Source organism: Coregonus lavaretus (genome assembly GCF_964263955.1).
Source record: "Coregonus lavaretus genome assembly, chromosome: 39".
NCBI lineage: Eukaryota > Metazoa > Chordata > Actinopteri > Salmoniformes > Salmonidae > Coregonus > Coregonus lavaretus.
Window position 1 is genome coordinate 10,327,896 of NC_140026.1, and position 17,218 is coordinate 10,345,113.

Sequence of the window (17,218 nt, forward strand, 5' to 3'; positions counted from 1 at the left end):
ATGTTTAATGTGTTTCATTCTGACATGTAAATGTTTAATGTGTTTCAGTCTGACATTTCATTCTGACATGTAAATGTGTAATGTGTTTCAGTCTGACATTTCATTCTGACATGTAAATGTGAAATGTGATTCAGTCTGACATTTCATTCTGACATGTAAATGTTTAATTTGTTTCATTCTGACATTTCATTCTGACATGTAAATGTTTAATGTGTTTCAGTCTGACATTTCATTCTGACATGTAAATGTGAAATGTGATTCAGTCTGACATTTCATTCTGACATGTAAATGTTTAATGTGTTTCATTCTGACATGTAAATGTGTAATGTGTTTTAGTCTGACATTTCATTCTGACATGTAAATGTTTAATGTGTTTCATTCTGACATGTAAATGTTTAATGTGTTTCTGTATGTTTTATGTATGTTTTTATCGTTTTAGTGTAACTCAGAGCGCCAACGACACATTTTCATTCTGTTTAAATTTAATGGACAATAAAGTTGGACTTATCTGCTCATCTTAAAGCGATTGACTTTAGCAAAACATTCTATGTAAATCAAATTTGACACTAAGTAATTGTGCACAAGGTCCAAAGGAAATTTGACTTCCGCTTTTATCCGAAAGAGACACATACATAGAGGTTGGAGCAGGGGACGGCCATACTACAGCGCCCGTGGATAAATTGTTGTGGGGGGTTAAGTGCCTTGCTCAAGGGCACAACGGCAGGTATGGCATCTAGGATTTGATACCAGAAACCACTTACTTCCTGTCTCCCAGGGTGATGAGAGAATGGTCTGACTGACATTATTGATACATTCCATCTCTTTCCATCTGTCTTTAAGTGTATTTCTCATTCATTTTAACCCAATGCTGCTCACACATGAAATTGTTTGAATATTTTGGGAGTAATGATGTACAGTTGTCTCCTGATAAGTGCATTTTGTATAAGTGCAAACTCTCTTTTAAGTGAACTACAGTGTTTTTCCAGCCCCAATTCAATAATATTCTTTATAATATCTCTTGATAACCGTTTTCTCTGGTTTAGTGTACGCTGTCACATCAGTCCCAAGCTGTTAGTTATCAGGAGTCACCTGTGACAATTTCTTGTCCTTCAATTCAGTTACTGACAGAAATGTAGTGATCTATTTCCATTATCACTGGTCTATACCTTGTAGTAAAACCCCAGGTTATTGATACATAAAAAATATTGATACTGATTTATATTAATATTGATTTCAGACAACATCACCTTGCACACTTTTGCAGAAACACCCAGCTCACACAGAGTTGCAGGAGGGGCATATGCGGACAAATGTAAGGGCCGGTTCACGTCTGTCAGACAGAACCGTTGGCTAAAATTGAGGGGTTAAGACGGAGGATGATACTCCTCTTGTCTGGTCCCTTTTCAGTGCTCTCTGAAAAAGCATGAAGTTCACACCCTATTAGGTAATAGCCAACAGGAATGTCACCTTCATGGATAGGTGCTCCCAAGACATCGACTCTAGGGGCTCGAAGGCTGCTTAGCAAGCACCGACAGCACCACATCAAGGTCCCAACTTGGCACCAAGCAGGCCATTGCTGAACAGACGACGAACTCCATTCATAAACTTGCGGCCTGATTCAATCAGTTCCGCTTTAGCTGTTGTTTTGACGGTGTCGGAGGCGGAACTGTGTTAGAACTGTCCAATCCACAAGCAGCTCCTGGAATTATACCTAAAGTGAACATTAATAATAATAATAATAATACATTCATTTAATTTGTAAAGTGCTTTTCTCATACCCAAGCCGCAAAAAATATATATATATATATAAATAATAAAAACAATCCAAAAAACAGAACATGGAACAACAATCAAAGCTATATATGGGTGTCACCAGATCCAGTGGACATTGCCATTGGCTGCACGGAGTCGCATTAAGAGAAATCCCATGCAGCCTTGTTAACCAGTTCTAACACCGGATGTAATCTACACCACCATTAGGATGATAGAAATTAATTTTCAATTTTGAGCGTAATTATTTCTATATAGCCTACGCTTTCTAGTTTCTGAACTTCTGAGTGGTGGCGGGTGTGGCTTCGTGACAATGACCTGGAGCTGCTCACCGTTTTGACAGCTCCAACCGGTTACCCCTCCGACACCACCATCTGCTATCGCTGGTTAACGCTTGATCTGATTGAATGTAGGCCTTGGAGACCAATGGGTGGCCACCCATGGGTCCCTCCTGGCCGTCGTCATGGCGAGATAGCGGCTACATACACTCTCAATGTGGATGCTGCTCAGCCTGCATCGAGCAGTGACTGTGAAAACCGTAAAATTGTTTGCACATACGACTCTCACACCAGGTACAGAATATGCCCCATCCACATTTGATATGACACATTGGTGGAGGAAGCCCTGGCGCGCCGCAACGTGTTCACCACATTGTCTTGAAGGCCTAGACTGGTCCACTAACGCCTCTCAGAAGCCAAGCCCAAAGCTGGAGGCGGTGCGGGTCTGGATGCCACAGTGTCCCCCCCCGAGCCTGATCGAGCAGAGGGCCTGGAGGGGTCAGCCAAGGAGATCCAGCAATGAGTGTTCTGCTGAGATGCAAACAGGTCCACCTGTGTTCTCCCGAAACTGTCCCACAGCTGTAGCACCACCTGAGGTTAGACTCTAGTCCTCCTCCGCCGGGCCATCTCTTCGCCGAGCATGTCCGCTGCCATCCTACCAGGTATTGCTGGAACTGTTGCGAGTTGACCAGGACATAGCCGCGAGAAGTAGGGCTGCTGAGGGTATTAGCGGACCAATCTAGCCGTCTATAGCGCGGGCAACATCGTCAGGGGGGCGGAGAGGCATGTATCATGTCAGTGTATCCATAATCTTAGTTCCAGCTAATCTTGAAGAAGAGGACAGTCGGGCCTAACTACTTACAAAAAGCGTGTTTAAAAAATATTAATGTTTTATTGTCTCTCCAGAGAGGTGCAGTGAAATGTGTTGTTCTGATGAAGATCTACAAAAAAGTAAATAAATGGCAGTATTAGAAGGTAAGTCCGTCAAACTTGTGAGGCTCTCCATGCTCATTAGTTGCTCATTCAACACATTTGCTGCTACTTCACTCAATCCCGTTGTGTAACAGTTTCCCTTCCTAACTGTTTTACATTCCCTGAGACCAACCAGAAATGTTTCCTTGGCCAAATATTCCCAGATGTTCATAAAAAGGTGGTCTCTCGTTTCTACATCACCTGATTTTGAGGAGGCGAATAGAGTTGGGTAGTTGGGTAGTTGGGTGGATAGGTAGTTGGGTAGTTGGGTAGTTGGGTGGGTAGTTGCTTCGGTGCAGCGGACAGCAGTGGTAGGTGCTCCTTTAGTAAAGTTTACATCAAAGCTGAATCAATGTCTTGTAAGATCACATAATGATTAATTTAGTATTCTACATAACATAACCAAATATAATAATGTTACTGTTACACCAAAAACACCACCTTATTTCTTATGAGATTTTAGGACGGTAGCTGAATAGTATCTAAATAAAATCTAATGTGACCAAAACTCAACAGGCGGGGGGGGGGATACTGCCAAATCTTTTTATTCATGTATGCTACACTGTCTCACGAATGTCCCGCAAAATCATCCTGTTGTCCCGCATTTGGGTATTTTAAATGTGGTCGCCGTACCCCCCCCACCCAAAAAATATATATATAATAATATAATATAATATGCCATTTAGCAGACGCTTTTATCCAAAGCGACTTACAGTCATGTGCGCATACATTTTTACATATGGGTGGTCCCGGGGATCGAACCCACTACCCTGGCATTATAAGCGCCATGCTCTACCAATTGAGCTACAGAGGACCACAAAAACAAAAACATTATTTTTGCAGCACCCCAATCCCCAAACATCTTCCTGCATCTATGGACCAGGTCATGCTGTTGGAGAGCTAGGCCTGAGCTCCAGCACATTGATGTGTTGGCCACTCCAAGGAGTCCTTCAGTGGCTGCTGGTGCACACCAGCTCTCTGCGGTGGACTCTGATCAGGCTCACCCCCTTTAACAGAAAGGAGCGGGATAGCCACTTCGATAGAGCCATCAAACACGCACTCATCACCAACAGTTGATGGAGTCTGTGTTGATTTGAGTGCCGGCTGTGGGAGTTGAACCATCGCTGGAGTGGACTGAGATGGTTCTGCTGGGCCGCCATCAGTAGGCCGAGTCTCTGTTGGCACCGACACCGACACGGCTCATCCAAGCCGGAAACGATTGAGGTAGGGTAGTTACTCTCACCTGGAGGGAGAAGTGCCCTCATGAGAGTCTATGGAGGTAAATCACTCACTTCTGTGAGGGGTCAGGTGAGTCTTCTACTCCTTCAGGGTGAGGCCCAGAACTATCAGGTGGTTCAAGAGGGTCCTCGTGTCCGTTGTGGCCTGTTCCCTGGATGGGGCACAGACCAGCCAATCGTCCAGGTAAGGCAGTTACTCCTCCAGTAGAATGCACCACCACAGAAAAAAAAAAGCCAAAGGCTGGCCGGCCAGCCGAAATGCTGCAGTAACAGCGTCCGCCATGCAATGTGAGAGTCTATTCGGATATGCCCTAGCCCAGAACTCTCTCACCCATAGTAAACGAAGAATAACTGATAAAGCTTTCGTATTGCCTGTGTCTGTGAAAAGAAGTACATTGAGGGAAAAAAGTATTTGATCCCCTGCTGATTTTGTACGTTTGCCCACTGACAAAGAAATCTTCAGTCTATAATTTTAATGGTAGGTTTATTTGAACAGTGAGAGACAGAATAACAACAAAAAAATACAGAAAAACGCATGTCAAAAATGTTATAAATTGATTTGCATTTTAATGAGGGAAATAAGTATTTGACCCCCTCTCAATCAGAAAGATTTCTGGTTCCCAGGTGTATTTTATACAGGTAACGAGCTGAGATTAGGAGCACACTCTTTAAGGGAGTGCTCCTAATCGCAGCTTGTTACCTGTATAAAAGACACATGTCCACAGAAGCAATCAATCAATCAGATTCCAAACTCTCCACCATGGCCAAGACCAAAGAGCTCTCCAAGGATGTCAGGGACAAGATTGTAGACCTACACAAGGCTGGAATGGGCTACAAGACCATCGCCAAGCAGCTTGGTGAGAAGGTGACAACAGTTGGTGCGATTATTCGCAAAAGGAAGAAACACAAAAGACCTGTCAATCTCCCTCGGCCTGGGGCTCCATGCAAGATCTCACCTCGTGGAGTTGCAATGATCATGAGAACGGTGAGGAATCAGCCCAGAACTACACGGGAGGATCTTGTCAATGATCTCAAGGCAGCTGGGACCATAGTCACCAAGAAAACAATTGGTAACACACTACGCCGTGAAGGAATGAAATCCTGCAGCGCCCGCAAGGTCCCCCTGCTCAAGAAAGCACATATACAGGGGCGTCTGAAGTTTGCCAATTAACATCTGAATGATTCAGAGGAGAACTGGGTGAAAGTGTTGTGGTCAGATGAGACCAAAATAGAGCTCTTTGGCATCAACTCAACTCGCCGTGTTTGGAGGAGGAGGAATGCTGCCTATGACCCCAAGAACACCATCCCCACCGTCAAACATGGATGTGGAAACATTATGCTTTGGGGGTGTTTTTCTGCTAAGGGGACAGGACAACTTCACTGCATCAAAGGGACGATGGACGGGGCCATGTACCGTCAAATCTTGGGTGAGAACCTCCTTCCCTCAGCCAGGGCATTGAAAATGGGTCGTGGATGGGTATTCCAGCATGACAATGACCCAAAACACACGGCCAAGGCAACAAAGGAGTGGCTCAAGAAGAAGCACATTAAGGTCCTGGAGTGGCCTAACCAGTCTCCAGACCTTAATCCCATAGAAAATCTGTGGAGGGAGTTGAAGGTTCGAGTTGCCAAACGTCAGCCTCGAAACCTTAATGACTTGGAGAAGATCTGCAAAGAGGAGTGGAACAAAATCCCTCCTGAGATGTGTGCAAGCCTGGTGGCCAACTACAAGAAACGTCTGACCTCTGTGATTGCCAACAAGGCTAAGTCATGTTTTGCAGAGGGGTCAAATACTTACTTCCCTCATTAAAATGCAAATCAATTTATAACATTTTTGACATGCGTTTTTCTGGAAATAAACCTACCATTAAAATTATAGACTGATCATGTCTTTGTCAGTGGGCAAACGTACAAAATCAGCAGGGGATCAAATACTTTTTTGCCTCACTGTAGGTGTCCATTTCCCTCGACGCAACAGTGTGAGGGTCGTATGTGGACAACTGTAATGGCCGGTTAACATGTCTGTCAGACAGAACCCTTGGCCATAATGAGGGGTTAGGATGGAGGTCGACGTTCTTTTCATCTGAACTCATTCGGATAACGTTCAGTCAACACTAGAAGACCCTGAGGCATTAGAGGCGCCAGAACTATAGCGGTGTCCGGAACCTTCCATCACTGTATTCAGTAACCATGGGGACTAGGGTTGCAAAACGGAGGGTATATTACTGGACATTTTTTTTAAACGTTTACCAGTAAACTGTCAGAATGTTGGTATCTTTCAAGGATTTTATGTAATCTATCACACGATATCTAGTGGCACTTTTGGGTACTTCAGATTATTACAGGTGTTTGTAATCATCTCTGGCCTTCTGTGGCCTTATCACATGTAAAATATATGAAATAATTAAATAAGATGATTTTTTAAAAATACAAAATAGAATGACAAAGCTGTAAAACATTATCCTAAATATAAAGCATCAACTTCAATACCATTGGTGTTTAATATGAGCATTTCAGCATGAATTATCCTTTATATTTTTTTGTACACACTTATTTATTTTACTAATGTCAATATGTATTTGTTGTGTAAATGTTTTGGCATCAAACTGGTGGCAGTTGTGAACAGTCAATAGTTGGAAGCGTTGCAGAGTTAATTGAAAATAATGCCATTGTTGATTAGATGTTTTTTAATTTGTATTAATTGGGTTATTACCTCCTGACCCATATGGTCTATCTACTAGAAACTCATGACAATATGGACACAGATATGACAAATGAATACTATGTATGAATAAAAAATGTAGTCTAAATTACCAAAGTTAAAATAGATTGCCATAGATTTTGTTAACTACCACAATTACTGAAGATTCCAGTAACTTTAGTAAATTACCGGTAGCTTTGCACCCTAATGGGGAGTCTTCTTGCCGCTCAGTTTGACATTTGGGCCTGTGAGAAGCTGCCAATGTCGGTGGCAAGCACGTCAGCCGGGGGGGTGGGGGGATTTTTCCTTCAACGGCTAGTCTCGGGGACGGAACATGGTTATAAATCTGTACACTGCAAATTGACTGCAAGAACACATTTACATATTGTTGTCATTTAGCAGACACTCTTATCTAGAGCGACTTACAGTAGTGAGTGCATACATTTTCGTACTGGTCCCACGTGGGAATCGAACCCACAACCCTGGCGTTGCAAGCGCCATGCTCTACCCACTGAGCTACACGGGACCACCAAACCAAACAGATATAGTACTTGAAAACTAACAGAATAATTTCAAACCTTGATAACACAGGGGATAAGATCCAGTTACCCGTGATACAAATCAGTATTCGACTGCCGTCCATGTCTGGCGATGTCAGATCGGCCACTAGGGGGCAACAGTGAGCGCTGTTACCTTCAAGTAGGTTTGGTTTGTGGAAAGGGATGACGGACGTAAGCATCTGCCTCTGATTCCAAAGGTTGCAAGTTCGAATCCTGTGATGTTTAAAGCCTACCCCAAACCTTAACCATTCAGCCTAAACTTAAACCTTAAATACGTCCAGATTTTACATTTGCAACAACTTCCAAATGTGACGTTTAAGAAACATGGATGAACGTCTAATTCTGACGTGAGACTGTGAGAGCTGGTTGATATGATCACATATAAATCTATTTACACATGGGAATACTTGGGAACAGATTCCCTAAATTAATTTTAAAAAATGTATCTATATATGATGTTGTTTTGCTCAGAAAACAGTGGGGGCCAAACAAAAAACACCCACAGGCCACCACCTATTGGGAAACCCTGCAGTAGAACAATACTTTGACATCTTGTATCCATTTATCTGTCTACGAAAAATTGAGTGTTTCCAATTCTCCAACCCCATCCCTCAGTTGTTCACCAAAAAAGTGGTGGTTGTCTGAAGTGCAGATTGCCCAAAGAGTAGCAACATTTAGCTGTCGGGTTCAGACAACCACCACATTAGATCATTGCTGTGCCATAGATAAATTAGATCATTAGCGTGACACTGGACTGAGCAGGATAAGGAGGACCAGTTAGAGTCCACAGGTGATCTTGGGTGTATCTCAATACTCTTAGTCCACTCTCCGTGTGTATCTCAATACTCCATCTTAGTCCACTCTCTGTGGGTGTATCTCAATACTCCATCTTAGTCCACTCTCTGTGGGTGTATCTCAATACTCCATCTTAGTCCACTCTCTGGGTGTATCTCAATACTCCATCTTAGTCCACTCTCTGTGTGTATCTCAATACTCCATCTTAGTCCACTCTCTGTGTGTATCTCAATACTCCATCTTAGTCCACTCTCTGTGTCCTCATTTGCTTCCTTTGTGGATATTATCCATATGCTTCAGCAGATGAGTCTTCTGAATGAATCTTTTACCACAGACTGAGCAGCCATGTTGTTTCTGATTGAAGCTTTTCCTACAGTCACCACAGCTAAATGGTTTCTCTCCTGTGTGAGTCAGTATATGAGTGGTTAGGTTCCCTTTGAGACTGGAGGTTTTCCCACAGTCACCACAGCTAAATGGTGTCTCTCTGGTGTGAGTCAGTTTGTGCGTAGTTAAGGTCTCCTTGCGATTGAAACTTTTCCCACAGTCACCACAGGTGAATGGTTTCTCTCCTGTGTGAGTCAGTTTATGCATAGTTAAGATCTCCTTGCGATTGAAACTTTTCCCACAGTCACCACAGGTGAATGGTTTCTCTCCTGTGTGAATCAGTTTATGCCTGGTTAGGTGCTCCTTGCGATTAAAGCTTTTCCTACAGTCACCACAGCTAAAAGGTTTCTCTCCAGTGTGAATCCTCATGTGCTTGGACAGAACTCCTTTGAGTTTGAAGGTCTTGCCACAAACAGGGCAGGTGAAGGGTTTCCCACCGTGACAGCGTCTGACATGGGCCTTCAGTTTACAGGTGGAGTTGTAGCGTTTTTTGCAGAAACTACATTCAATGGGTCTCTTCTTGGTGAGAGTCACATGCCTCTGCAGGTCATCTTTCAGAGCAAATGTTACACCACAGTCACGGCAGTGGTGAATTTTTCTAGATGTGGTGCTGGGTTTGGTCTGGTGTTCCCCCAATGTTGGGTTAGAATCAAATAGTGGACTGCTGTCAAGTCCTACTGGGTCGCTGCTTACGGCTGAGCTGTGGCTGGAGGCATTGTTCTGATTATCTGGAGGGTCACAGGGAACGTCGAGACCCTTTAGGTGGGTCACAGTGCCAACAGGTTTGAGATCCACTGGTTTAGAGTCACTCTCTCTGTTCTCCACTGTCTGGGTTTGGGGAAGAGTCAAGGACCAAAGTGGGTCCTCCTGATCACATTCACTTTTCACACAGGGAGGCGTGAACATGGAGTCTTTGGTATCAAAGAGACCTTGAAGCTGCTCTTCCTCCTGACTGGTCCTGAGTTCCTCCTGTTCCTCTTTAATCTGTGTGGGCTCTGGGTCCTCCTGCCCCAGACTGGGGCTCCACTCCTGCTCACAGTGCTGCTGCTCAGGGGGAACATCCTCTTCAGAGACAGAGAGCTGCAGGGAGTCTGGAGGGAAGGAGAGGGGGAGTAGAGGTTATCATCAATATAGCACAGAATTAAATAGAACACTTGAGTTCCACATGTGAATTATAGATCTCTATGATTTTAAAATTGCTTTATTGGCATTGATCAAAATAATAACAGGAGCTGGCTAAAATAAATGTGCAATGTATAGACAATACATAGACAATGTATAGACAAACAGGGGATGTCTGCTCTTGATATCTTAATAAAGCTTGTACAAGTCCTAATAATTTGAAAGATTGCTCAGAAAACTAGATGTTTTGATGACCTTACACCGATTAAGATGAGCAGTGTAAGGCGTTTACATGACTAATGCCGTACTCTGCCTACTGCTATAGTCAATTTAATATTGAATGATTCATGTGGACGTAAAACGTACTCAATGTCTCCACTAAAATGCATTGGCGTCTAATGCTAATCAAAAGGAAGATTCGCTGGGTATGTGTACACGCACATAATCGGCAATCAAAATAAACGTTTGACCTCAGCGACCATTATATTTTTTGTGAAGCATATTTGATTCTGAGTTGGGACATATTACGTTTGTGTGTGAAAACTATTTCTAAGATGCATACTTTCAGTTGTTCCAAACTCACTTGACTTGCACCAAATAGAGGCTTGCGCTGCTGGTGACCTCGGCTGGTGTTAGCACATGAGCAGATCAAACACACCACTGGAACTCTGATTAAGGTGTTTACACGTCCTAATAATTTGAAAGATTACTCAGAAAAACAGGTGTTTTAACTGGCGTATGCTTACCTAAATTAAGATCTAACTCCGATTTAAGATAAGCACAGTAAGGTTTTTACATGACTGATGCCGTAATCAATTTAATGTTTAAATATTAGTGTGCACGTAAACATATTCAATGACTCCAGAAGAGCTGCGCTATATATGCTATTTCAATAATATTTTTGTGACAGATAACTTTTGAATCATGCCCGGTGAATCTTAGCTACATTAAAAAACTGTTCTTTAAAAATGGATGAAATGGAGATCCCCGGTTAGCGGAAAAACAGTTTATTAACTAAGTAGATCCGTAGCTAGCTAGGTATTAGATCTACATACGAACCTATTCTACATAGTTTTATCTCCGGTGTGATCCTCAGCAGTCTCCGTAGCAGATCATTCTCCTCCTGGTACTCTGCTACTGTTTTCACAACCTCTCCAAAAATCTCCACAGCAGCAGATGCCGTTAAACATTCATTTAAAAACACACAGAACAACTGTAGTTTAGACATTTTCAGTCGACTGAGAGTTGGGTATTCAGCTAGTATGGCTTCTTGAAGCGGGTCCTCCTGATCACATTCACTTTTCACACAGGAAGGCGTGAAAACGCAGTCATTGGTATCAAAGAGCTGCTCTTCCTCCTGATTGGTCCTGAGTTCCTCCTGTTCCTCTTTAATCTGTGTGGGCTCTGGGTCCTCCTGCCCCAGACTGGGGCTCCACTCGTGCTCACAGTGCTGCTGCTCAGGGGGAACCTCCTCTTCAGAGACAGAGAGCTGCAGGGAGTCTGGAGGGAAGGAGAGGAGGAGCAGAGGTTACCACAGTCCCCAATGTATTTATTTGGACAGTGAAACTAACATTTACAAATGTGGCTCTACACTCCAGAATTTGGGATTTGAGATCAAATGTTTTATATGAAGTGACAGTACAGAATGTCACCTTTTATTTTAGGGAATTTTCATATCTGTTTCACCATGTAGAAATCAAAGCACTTTATGTATCTAGTCCCCCAAGGTGAATAAGTCATAAGCGTTTGGATAAATTAACTTAGTGTAATAGAGTAAAAAGTGTAGTATTTGATCCCATATTCCTTGCATTACGCTTGTTACTCCACAAACTTGTTGAATGCATTTGCAGTTTGTTTTGGTTGTGTTTTTGCCCAACAGGAACTGAATGGTGAATAATGTATTGTGTAAGTTTGGAGTCCGTTTTATTGTAAATAAAATATGTTTCTGAACACTTCGGGATAATTATGAATGAATCTTCAATAATGACAAGTGAGAAAAGTTAAAAGAAACAAAGATGTTCATCATAACCCAAAATGCTAACCTCCCCTGTTATTATTCATTATTTAGTCATGATTATCCGTAATCATAGTAGCATCCACATTAACGTAGAAGTGTTCAGAAACATATTATATTCTTATTAACATTTTTTTTTTAAAGGCATCAAAATTACACTTGACATTTTTGTCATTTAGCAGACGCTCTCATCTACAGCAACTCACAGGATAAATTAGGGTTGTGTACCTTGCTCAGGTGCACATCGAATTTGATAGGCTACCTGAGGCCACACATTATTCACCTTTCAGTTTCTACTCAGCAAAACATAATCCCAAACCAGTTTATATTTGCTAAAATTTCTAAAAAACCTTTCGCTTTGTCATTATGGGGTATTGTGTGTAGATTGAGGAGGACATTTTTTTTATTTAATCCATTTCAGAATAAGGCTGTAATGTGGAAAAATTGAAGGGGTCTGAATTCTTTCCGAATGCACTGTGCATACGTACCTACTCTACATAGTTTTATATCTGATGTGATCTGACAAAAACAACAAAATGTGGAATAAGTCAAGGGATATGAATACTTTCTGAAGGCATTGTAGCTAAGTACCTATTTTACATAGTTGTATCTCCGGTGTGATCCGCAGAAGTCTCCGTAGCCGATCATTCTCCTCCTGATACTCCACTACCGTTTTCTCAACTGCGCCGAAAATCTCCACAGCAGCCGCAGTTAAGCGCTCATTTAAAAACACATGAAACGACTGTTGTTTAGACATTTTAAGTCGACTGATAACTAGTTGGCTATTCAGCTGGTAGCTTCTTCCACGAGGAAAGAATGGTGTTCACAAAAAACAAATCCATTCGCAATTTCACTTCCGCATTCTTCTTCTGTTTGTATCAGCGGGTGTTAAGCCCATAAACACAGCACAGCGCCTCTACGTGGACGGAGCGTTAACTACAACGTACAGACTAGTAGTGATAATGGAAATAGATAACTACATGTGGGGAAAACGTTATAATATGTTATATAATTTATTGTATGAACTGAATTGAAAGACAACTCATTGTAACACAGGCGACTCCTGAAAGCTGCAACGGCTTGGGACTTCATTCTATAGCTAGAGGACTCCTGATATCTCCAGGAGTGATAAATATATGTTTTGTCTTTATCTGTTATGGTCTAGTGCTGTCTTGTTGCTAGCTAGGGCCATCTACTTTAAGTGCTGCCTGTCTTCCCAGTGGCCTACGTAGTGTGTGAACTGCTGACTGCTCCACACCTCACATCTCTCACTATTTTACCTAGTTATTTACAGATTATCTAATTTTGCTCTTTTGTAGTTTTGTCAACTACAGTGGGGGAAAAAAAGTATTTAGTCAGCCACCAATTGTGCAAGTTCTCCCACTTAAAAAGATGAGAGAGGCCTGTAATTTTCATCATAGGTACACGTCAACTATGACAGACAAAATGAAAAAAAGAAATCCAGAAAATCACATTGTAGGATTTTTAATGAATTTATTTGCAAATTATGGTGGAAAATAAGTATTTGGTCAATAACAAAAGTTTCTCAATACTTTGTTATATACCCTTTGTTGGCAATGACACAGGTCAAACGTTTTCTGTAAGTCTTCACAAGGTTTTCACACACTGTTGCTGGTATTTTGGCCCATTCCTCCATGCAGATCTCCTCTAGAGCAGTGATGTTTTGGGGCTGTCGCTGGGCAACACAGACTTTCAACTCCCTCCAAAGATTTTCTATGGGGTTGAGATCTGGAGACTGGCTAGGCCACTCCAGGACCTTGAAATGCTTTCATACGAAGCCACTCCTTCGTTGCCCGGGCGGTGTGTTTGGGATCATTGTCATGCTGAAAGACCCAGCCACGTTTCATCTTCAATGCCCTTGCTGATGGAAGGAGGTTTTCACTCAAAATCTCACGATACATGGCCCCATTCATTCTTTCCTTTACACGGATCAGTCGTCCTGGTCCCTTTGCAGAAAAACAGCCCCAAAGCATGATGTTTCCACCCCCATGCTTCACAGTAGGTATGGTGTTCTTTGGATGCAACTCAGCATTCTTTGTCCTCCAAACACGACGAGTTGAGTTTTTACCAAAAAGTTATATTTTGGTTTCATCTGACCATATGACATTCTCCCAATCCTCTTCTGGATCATCCAAATGCACTCTAGCAAACTTCAGACGGGCCTGGACATGTACTGGCTTAAGCAGGGGGACACATCTGGCCATGCAGGATTTGAGTCCCTGGCGGCGTAGTGTGTTACTGATGGTAGGCTTTGTTACTTTGGTCCCAGCTCTCTGCAGGTCATTCAGGTCACTGCGATGCAGTGCCTTAGACCGCTGCGCCACTCGGGAGCCCTATGTGTGGCCCTGACGGAGACATGGATCCCCCCCAGAGAACAGCTGCTCTTTCTTCATCTGACTAAGTTTTCTCTGATACTCAGAGAGCATCTGGTCGTCGCGGCGGTGGCACAGGTCTACTCATTTCTCCTCTCTCCTCTTCTATCCTAACATCTTTCCCTTCTGCTAAATCCTTCTCCCTCCCGTCTCCTGATTCTGCCTCTTCGACCCTACACTCCACCCTTTCCGCATTCCTATGACTCGCACTGTCCCCTTTCCTCCCGGCCGGCTCGGCCCTCCCCTCCTGCTCAGTGGCTGAGTGACTCATTGCGCGCTTACAGAACAGGGCTGCGGGCAGCTGAGCGAAAATGTAGGAAAACTAAACTTTTCACTCCCTCCTCTCTACCTCTGTATCCGCTGCTAAAGCCACTTTCTACCACTCTAAAATGTCAAGCTTCTGCCTCTAACCCTAGGAAAAATATTTTCCACCTTCTCCCTCCTCCTTAATCCTCCACCCCCTCCCTCTCTGCAGATGACTTTGTCAACCACTTTGAAAAAAAGGTTGACGACATCCGCTAGTCATTCACTCAGCCTATTGATTCCACTGGTATCACTCACACAGAACTACCCTATGCATTGACCTCTTTCTCCCCTCTCTCCAGATGAAATCCTGCGACTAGTGAGGTCTGCACACTCTTGGATTGCATCCTACCTGACAGGCCGCTCCTACCAAGTGACGTGGAGAGGACCTGTGTCTGCACCACATACTCTCACTACTGGTGTCCCCCAGGGCTCGGTTCTAGCCCCTCTTCTCTCGATACACCAAGTCACTCGGCTCCGTCTTATCCTCACATGGTCTCTCCTATCATTACTATGAGGATGACACTCAACAACTTTTCTCCCCCCCCCCCCCCCCGCGTATCTCTGCGTGCCTGGCAGATATCTCAACTTGGATGTCGGCCATTCACCTCAAGCTCAACCTCGACAAGACGGAACTGCTCTTCCTCCCAGGGAAGGCCTGCCCACTCAAAGACCTCTCCATCACGGTTGACAACTCCAGTGTCGCCCTCCTAGAGTGCAAAAAACCTTGGCATGATACTCTGTCGTTCTCTGCTAACATCAAAGCAGTGACTCGCTCCTGCAGGTTCATGCTCTACAACAGGGATACTCAACTCCTATTTGAGAAGGTCCAGTGACACAGGTCCGGATGGATATTGTCCTTTATTGGCGCTGTGGTACAGCGTAGTAACAAATATAGTCGTCTACGACTTTGGAAACATGTTGTTATATAAAATGTACATTAAATGAGACTAAGAATTTGAATTAATTAGAACTTATTTCGAGTGTTACCATGTACAACATTGCATCAACATTGCTGAAGAACAAATGTGTTTGCATAATTGTCTATGCAAAAAGTGCACTGTGAACCATTGTACATGGGCCTTGAATCTTAAAAAAAAAATCTTTAAATAAAATGAAGTGCAAGTTTTCGGGAGAACAAGGAGAGTTGAACAAAAATAATAATCTGAATGCACAGAAAGTCACTCTGGGCCTCTGCGTTAATGAGAGAAATGATGCTTTCTGTCTCCTGCCAATGCTTTGAACTTTGAAACAAATGGTGTGAGAGAAACTCAGACACTGGTACAGGTGTTCATTGGTGAGCTTGGTGAGGTATTTGTTTTTAATAAAGTTCATTGTGGAAAAATTGAAGGGGTCTGAATTCTTTCCGAATGCACTGTACATACGTACCTACTCTACATAGTTTTATATCTGATGTGATCTGACAAAAACAACAAAATGTGGAATAAGTCAAGGGATATGAATACTTTCTGAAGGCATTGTAGCTAAGTACCTATTTTACATAGTTGTATCTCCGGTGTGATCCGCAGCAGTCTCCGTAGCCGATCATTCTCCTCCTGGTACTCCACTACCGTTTTCTCAACTGCGCCGAAAATCTCCACAGCAGCCGCCGTCAAGAAGCGCTCATTTAAAAACACACGAAACGACTGTAGTTTAGACATTTTAAGTCGACTGATAACTAGTTGGCTATTCAGCTGGTAGCTTCTTCCACGTGGAAAGAATGGTGTTCACAAAAAAAACAAATCCATTCGCAATTTCACTTCCGTATTCTTCTTCTGTTCATTGTGGAGAAGGCTGATTCCACAGCTGTCTGTGGAGCCAAACGTGGTCAGGATGTGTAGCGCCAGTTTATTGAGAACAGGGACATCCGCTGCAGGCACCATCTTTCCCCAGAATGTGACGGGGTCACAATCACCAGCCTGCTCCTTCAAAGCCAATCACCAGCCTGCTCCTTCAAAGCCAATCACCAGCCTGCTCCTTCAAAGCCAATCACCAGCCTGCTCCTTCAGAGCCAATCACCAGCCTGCTCCTTCAAAGCCAATCACCAGCCTGCTCCTTCAAAGCCAATCACCAGCCTGCTCCTTCAAAGCCAATCACCAGCCTGCTCCTTCAAAGCCAATCACCAGCCTGCTCCTTCAAAGCCAATCACCAGCCTGCTCCTTCAGAGCCAATCACCAGCCTGCTCCCTCAAAGACACATTTTCTTGCTGCTCAATCAACTCCATTTGCAGTGATGCAACATCTACCCATCTGAAGATCTGTTTTGCTTCTTTTGACAACTTTGTCAAATTTGTGACCAAGAAAGGGGGTTCTGGATGAGCAGCAGCAGTTCTCTTCCAACAGTGAAGTCATCAAAGTGAGCCTTGAAGTTATCCATCCGCTTCTGGATGAAATCAACATGGTTGGGAACATCTTTGTCTCCCTGCGTTTGCACCAGAAGATTGGGGAAGTGGACAAGTTCTCCCTGAAGATCATTCTTAAAAAGCTCAAATTTCTTCTGGAAAGCCCAGACTGCTGTTCTCATATTTACATTTGACATTTTAGTCATTTAGCAGACGCTCTTATCCAGAACGACTTGCAGTTAGTGAGTGCATACATTTCTGTTTTTTCATATTGGTCCCCCGTGTGAAACGAACCCACAACCCCTGGCGTTGCAAACGCCATGCTCTACCAACTGAGCTACACGGGA

The 17,218-nt window shown here is 43.3% G+C and overlaps 1 protein-coding gene across 1 annotated transcript; it reads right to left on the reverse strand.

The window, feature by feature from the left end:
* Positions 1-3,970: 3,970 nt before the first annotated feature.
* Positions 3,971-12,679, reverse strand: LOC311112701 (uncharacterized protein; the record flags this gene model as incomplete). The annotated part of the gene is made up of 4 exons (XM_084155832.1): positions 12,426-12,679; positions 10,880-11,320; positions 8,644-9,789; positions 3,971-4,263 (listed from the first exon to the last, which is right to left on the reverse strand). Exons 1-4 carry the CDS (start codon positions 12,589-12,591, stop codon positions 3,971-3,973), a joined length of 2,046 nt encoding a protein of 681 aa, XP_084011958.1. The 5' UTR covers positions 12,592-12,679.
* Positions 12,680-17,218: the final 4,539 nt, after the last annotated feature.